Source organism: Crocuta crocuta, unplaced genomic scaffold (assembly GCF_008692635.1).
Source record: "Crocuta crocuta isolate KB4526 unplaced genomic scaffold, BGI_CrCroc_1.0 scaffold30, whole genome shotgun sequence".
Taxonomy (NCBI): Eukaryota; Metazoa; Chordata; class Mammalia; order Carnivora; family Hyaenidae; genus Crocuta; species Crocuta crocuta.
The window spans coordinates 14,625,782-14,632,180 of record NW_027528345.1 but is presented as its reverse complement, the minus strand read 5'-3'; the positions used below and the strand labels follow the sequence as shown (position 1 = coordinate 14,632,180).

At 40.1% G+C, this 6,399-nt stretch overlaps 1 protein-coding gene across 1 annotated transcript; it reads right to left on the bottom strand.

The window, feature by feature from the left end:
• Window positions 1–1,860: 1,860 nt before the first annotated feature.
• On the bottom strand, window positions 1,861–2,856 carry NEUROD4 (neuronal differentiation 4). Its single transcript, XM_077753639.1, has one exon. It carries the CDS (start codon window positions 2,854–2,856, stop codon window positions 1,861–1,863), a length of 996 nt encoding a protein of 331 aa, XP_077609765.1.
• Window positions 2,857–6,399: the final 3,543 nt, after the last annotated feature.

Genomic DNA, 6,399 nt, shown 5'->3' with positions numbered 1-6,399 from the left:
GGTACAGACTCAGAAAGCACATCGGCTGGCTTTGCAGACACTGAACTTGCCTTTTTCCACTAGGAAAAGGGAACCATTTTGTGGTTGGTGGGATTTAAGATCTCTCTGCAAAGATACTTTCAAGGGGGTCTAAGATCCAAGGGTGCAAAATACAGCAGGGTTAGCGCTGCAAGCAAAATGGAAAGACAATAACTTAGACCGTAAGAAGATAATAAATAAGAGGGTAAAAAAAAAAAAAAATCAAGATCCACAGATAGTTTGGCAGGTTTTAGGGGATAGCTGAGCTGTAGAGAAAGACATACTAATCTGCCTTATCAATTTTATTCATTGGCCCTATTTGTGTACCCTACATCCTAAACTTATCCTCTCTGGCAGGAGCAAGATATGATCCACTATCAAGTAAGCCATGTAGGCTTTTAGTTTGTTTTAAATAATTGTCCTGGCGATGGAACAGGACAGTGAAATTTCTCAGATCACATTTTTCTGGAAAAAAAAAATGAGACAAAATTAATGCTGATATAAACAATAGAGGAGTTCCATGAAGAAAAATAAACATCCTGCAAATTAGGATAAACCTGTGATGAAGACATAAATTGGTAAAAGCATTCACTGACCTTGGATTTGATTTCTGCATCCTTAAGTCTGCTCACTTGGAATGTTATCTACAATATGTAATAACATATTATATTTTAGAAGTGGAGAAGAAGTAACAATTAGTGGAAGAGGAGATAAGGAATTGTATATGCATTGGAAAAATTCATTCGGTCATAAATTGGTGCTTACCCCTCTAGAAAATATAATAATAATTGATGTGGGCAGAGGTCAGTGGTTTTAACCATGTTTTCCATAGCCAAATGAAATTTATCTTGCCAAAGAAAATTTGGTTCTCCTATGGGCAGATGTGAGATAGAGTGAATCCCCAAACTATGGTAAGTCAATAGCCATTTTATTGCTCTTGAATGTGACCTGGGTTCTTTGCTGATTCCAATAGCAGCACCTGAGCTTCTTCAGAATTTCTAGAGCCTCCTGGTTACAGAAGCTATGAAATGGTACAGATGACTTCTCTAGTCCCATTGGTCAAAGGAGTCTGTTTCATTGGCTTGTTTCCCCCATCTCTAGTACTGAGAAAAGTGCTTTTGAAGTATTATCAAGAATCAAGTTGGTACGAGATCTCTATTATCATTCTCGTATTACTAATAAAGAGATGTTCAGCCTTCAGCCAACAAGAAACAGAGCTAATCTCTTAAAGAACACGCTTTGTTATTCACAGTGACAGCCAAGTTAGGATTTTAGCCTTTGGAGGCTATTTTTAGATAGATGCATAGAAGTCCTATCAAGTCCCCGAGAGAAATGCATCTCGTGCTCCTTTGGCAACTCCGTCTAATCATTCCACACACAGTGTTCATTTCCTATTATTCTTCAGTTTCAGTAAGTTTATAGGAGTGATCACCAAAGCTACTGAATTTCAGAACTGTGAAGGACTGTAGAAATCATCTAGACTTGAACCCGTTGTCTGATTTTACCAGTAAGTAAACAGAGGCCAGAAATGGAAAATTAAGTGGCATAGATCGTGAGTTTTTGGCACCATTAGAATAGGGCCCAGGGCTTCTGTTGTATTTCCACAATTGTAAACAAAAATCAAATAATTTCACTTGAGGACCCTAACTAAAGGAATCAATACAGTATGATAAGCTGATGAGAAAAGAGGGTGGCAAGTGCAAGAAGGCCTCAATGGACTGGGACTATTGTGTTTGATATCTATCTATAGGGTTTCTTTAAGGTCATTGAATCTTCAGCTCAACCCACTTGAATGAAGGGACACGTCTCCATATTATCCTCTGAAATGCTTGTCTTACTTCCCTAATCAGTGAAGATTGTATTAAGTTGGGCCCCAATGCCATGGTGAGGGTAGGAATCATAGGTCATGTCTATGGGAACATCATAGCGAGGGGTACCAGCCTGAAAGGGAGTTGAATGAACATGCCCTGAGCTGAGACTTGCAGAGGGGTAATGTGGCATGAAACCGTAGGATTTATCCAGGTCAGGAGAGCCATCGTGCTTCAAGGAGAAGTTCCCACTGATGCTCAAGGGTGGAGTGAGTGGGCCCTCATAAGGTGGTGTACTGCAGTCAGGGGGGTGGCTCCCAAAGGATGATTCTCCCAAACTCTTGAATACTGGGGGTTTGAGATTAATAAGATGTGTTTCCATATGGCCATAAGGAGGGCTGGGGAGCCCAGGAGACTGATAGTTGAAGTTATGGACAGAGATGGCCGAGTCACAAATAGGAGATTTCTCCTCATGCTTCTCCAGGAGGACAGACTGAGGGCCCAGCTGGAGGCATCCAGCCACCAGGTTGCTTGTAGGCTGAGAGAGCCCTTTGCAGAGCATCTCCACAAAGCCCTTCCCTTCAGGTGTCTGTCCAGTTTCCAGGACCTCAGACAAAGCCCAAATATAGTTCCTGGCCAGTCTAAGAGTCTCTATCTTGGAGAGCTTTTGGGTCTTAGAGTAACATGGCATGACTCTCCTCAGGTTGTCCAGGGCATCGTTCAGGCCATGCATCCGGGTCCGTTCTCTGGCATTGGCCTTGACTCTTCGAGCCCTGAATCTCTCAAGGCGAGCTTTTGTCATCTTCTTTTTCTTGGGACCCCTTCTCTTAGGTTTCTCCCCATCCTCTTCCTCCTCTTCCTCCTCCTCAATACTGTCATGCTCTTCAGCTAAGCTGCCAAGCATCCCATAAGCAGCTGATCTTCTCTCCTCCTCCTTCATCTCACTCTGAGAGCCCAGAGCTTTGTCCATCCAGGACGCTGTATGGACCAACTCTGTCATCTCCTTGGGTTTCATGTAAGGTTTTGCCATTTCCAGATTCTGGAAAAGGAAACAGCAATGATTAGTGTTTGTGAACATCTGCTTTGATTTAAAACTCAACTTTCTTTTTATGTCTTAGATATAAAACATAGACTTGTACTGGGATTCAATTTATGATGATCTAGATTATCTAATCCAAGTTCACCATTCTCAATAGGTAATCTAAGACTCAAATAAACGCCCAGAACACTAGTATAGCTATGGCTTAGACAAGAAAATCAACTTTATAAAAAGGAAATTGACCTGATTACTCATTGTAGTGCCAGTGCTTTATTCTTTTCATTCTCTGGTGCCTTGTCTTGTAGAGATTTTATGCAAAAATAACTGGTATAATAGTCAAAACATATTTTTCCTTATTTCCTGAACATAGATCAAAAAGGGAAATAGAGAAGGAGAACATATAAATTATTATCCAAATAGAGAAACTTCTGAAAGTAAAAGGTGCTAAAGTAGTTAAAACTTATAACCTGTATATAATTATAATTATTGCAAAATTTAAAAAGCATCAAACAACAAGTAAGTAAGTAAACTGTTGTATTTTACGCCACAAAATAAATGAAACACTGTGCTGAGATCATTTGGACTAATTTGTTCTCCAGAGGACTTCCCAGCCTTTATTTAGAGATACACCACATACATTTAACATATAACACTCCATGTTTCCCACTGACTCCGTGGCAACTCTTAGCCTCAGGCATCCTAGGAAAGAGCCATGCCACAACTGGCTGGTACCCCCACGTGACCATGAATATTTCTCTCACCATCACCAGAAGAACATTTTGGTTTTCACCAAGCACCTTATGGTCTGTCTGGTGTAGTGGTGTTAGAGGTGTCAGTGACAAGGTGTCTAAAAGGATCACGAAAAGAGAGCAGGGTTGCCACTGACCTTTTTTTAAAATTCACCTATATGTTAAAGAGAAAACTCTTTCATTGTACCCGCATCTCACACGATCAGACGAGAACATGGCAGCATCTAGATTTACAAACCAGAGGTCTACAAAACTTAGTCAAGATTATCTTAGTATAACTATTATAATACTTCCTTAAAAATGAAAAACCTGGAGCAAATTCTAAACAGAACATAGTGACTGCAAACATAGGTGAGGACTATTTCAGACAAACATGGAAATACCCTGACCACTTTAATTCACTTGCCTAACAGATACTGTTTAATCAGGATTTTCTTTGAAAAAAAAAAAAAAAAAAAACACTACATTTTGAAAACCAGAAGAGACTGGTGGTTTAGTAAACATTTTATGGTCAATTCTGGAAAGGTGAATTGTTTTCAGATTTGCTGAGCAATTTGTCGGTATGTAATTTACAATAAAAGTATCTGAGAGCCTCCATTGGAGCATGCCAGTTTACCAACTCAAGTCTTTGAAACGCTAGGGGCGCCTGGGTGGCTTAGTCGGTTGAGCGTCCGACTTTCGCTTAGGTCATGATCTCGCGGTTCGTGGGTTCGAGCCCCGCATCAGGCTCTGTGCTGACGGCCAGCTCAGAGCCTGGAGCCTGTTTCAGTCTGTGACTCCCTGTCTCTCTGACCGTCCCCTGCTCACGCTGTCTCTCTCTCTCTCTCTCCTAGAAATAAATAAAAAAAAAGAAACGCTAAACCTTCCATCACTTTTGTATGTCAGAAAGGGGAGAGCATGAGAAATGTTTTTTGATCCTTAAAGCTTGAGCCTCAGATCAGTGAGCACGGGATTTAGCACATAGACTTTAAAAATATAAATATATTATTTGATTTGTTTCTGGTAATTTGAGCTTGTTTTCCCGATAACCTCATTTACCTCCTATAAATAATTAATGTTACTGCATTGCAAAAACAGCCTAGGTTTCATGTTAATCAGCATGGAAATCATGTCAGCTTGACTTACTCACTTAATAAGGCTTCCTGGGTAAGCAGCTTTATTGAAAACACACGTTGGAACCTATTGGTCAACTGGCTGCCCAGGCCAAGTTAGAAAATCCCACTTTTAATATGGATGATGGAGCTTGTGTGCTGAGCTGCACTTCTAACTCAGCCCAATATCCAGAGGGAGGGTGAAGGACCTAATTAACTTTCTGTTAAAGTAACACAGACCTTTCTGAGGCAGGTGCACTCTGAGGCCAAAGAGGATGGAGTAGGCTTGGGAAACGTAATGTTCCACACGTAATTATGATAACATTTGTGTAGCCTTATAGCCAACCTTTGAGGGAAATGGGGATTTATGCTTGTTTTGTAGTCGAGGTCACTGTGGGTCAGAGATTAAGTGATGGAAATGCAAAGATATAGAGCTGATAGAGCAGGACATAAAACCAGTTCTTCTGATTCTAAATCCTAGGTTTTATGTTTTTTCTCCTTTTTTTCCCACCAGAGCTACAGAAAGAAAGAAAGGCACTTTGGCTTCAGGAGATGTGGATCAGTTGAATTAAATCACCAGGAAATGACCATCATCCAAAGGGAGGCTAGTTTACCTGTTCTTTGCGGTGTTTAACTCTCATATTCCAGGATTCCTTCCTCTTATTAATTTTTTTCTTATTGCTTCCTCCATTTTATTTCCCCCACCTTCCCTTACTCTGCTTCCTTATCCTTTTTCTCTTCTATTTCTCTTATCTCCTCTTAATCATCATCATTACCTCTTGGTCATACTTACATGCATGGAGAGTTGAGAAGGAAGATGCCAGAGAGGAAAGCAGTCTCCTGAATTGCCCCTGAAATTTAATATTACACTAGCGTCTGTAATTGACCTTTTACATTATTATTATTATTATTATCCTTGCCTCCCTACCTCTGGACTCTAGCCAAACTCTGTCAATCCTCACCCCCACCAAGAAGTAGGATTTGGAGAATAGAGTAGACTGTCCTTTGCCTTTAACATAATTCAATCATTTCTGTAAGAGTCAAAGAGTTGCTTTAAAATCAGATTATCAGCAAATATGAAGGAAAAGAACCAACTGGCTTTGGCTAAACCAATGTAAAGGGCAACCAATTTTCATCTTTGTTCTCTTATTAACCATGGAAAGGACATAGATGGCTCCAGTTTAACTCTCTTCCCACAGATTCTGGTCCATTAGCTCTAAGAGAATCCCATGGGTATACTGTGTGGTTTGAAGTCACGGAAGCTGGAATGACACGCAGTCTAGTCCGAACTGTTCTGATTCCTGGTTGCTGATACCAAAACATTACATAGCTCCCTGATCTTCCATCGCCTCTTTGATAGAATAGAGATAAGGTATATTTAACATGGTTCTTGCAAGACAAATAAAAATAAGATTTGGAACTTAAAATGCTATAAAACATTATCCATGTATTTATCTTATATTGATTCTTGAATTTTCTTATCTAATCTATTTACACATCTGCGTATTTAAAAATAAAAGTTGTTTCTCACAGATGAATCATAAAAGTAGATTATGCTAACTACTGTGCCTCTTCTTATCTTGAGGGAACCTCTTCTAATTGGCTCAGAAGATGATCTAACAATCGCCCAACAGCCCACCTTTTCTCCCAATGTGGCTGGACTGCCGACTCTGGAGTCACATTACCGGAGTTTA

Coding starts and splice junctions, on each gene's coding strand:
- NEUROD4 (XM_077753639.1), bottom strand. CDS start 2,856: ATGGCAAAACCTTACATGAAACCCAAGGAGATGACAGAGTTGGTCCAT.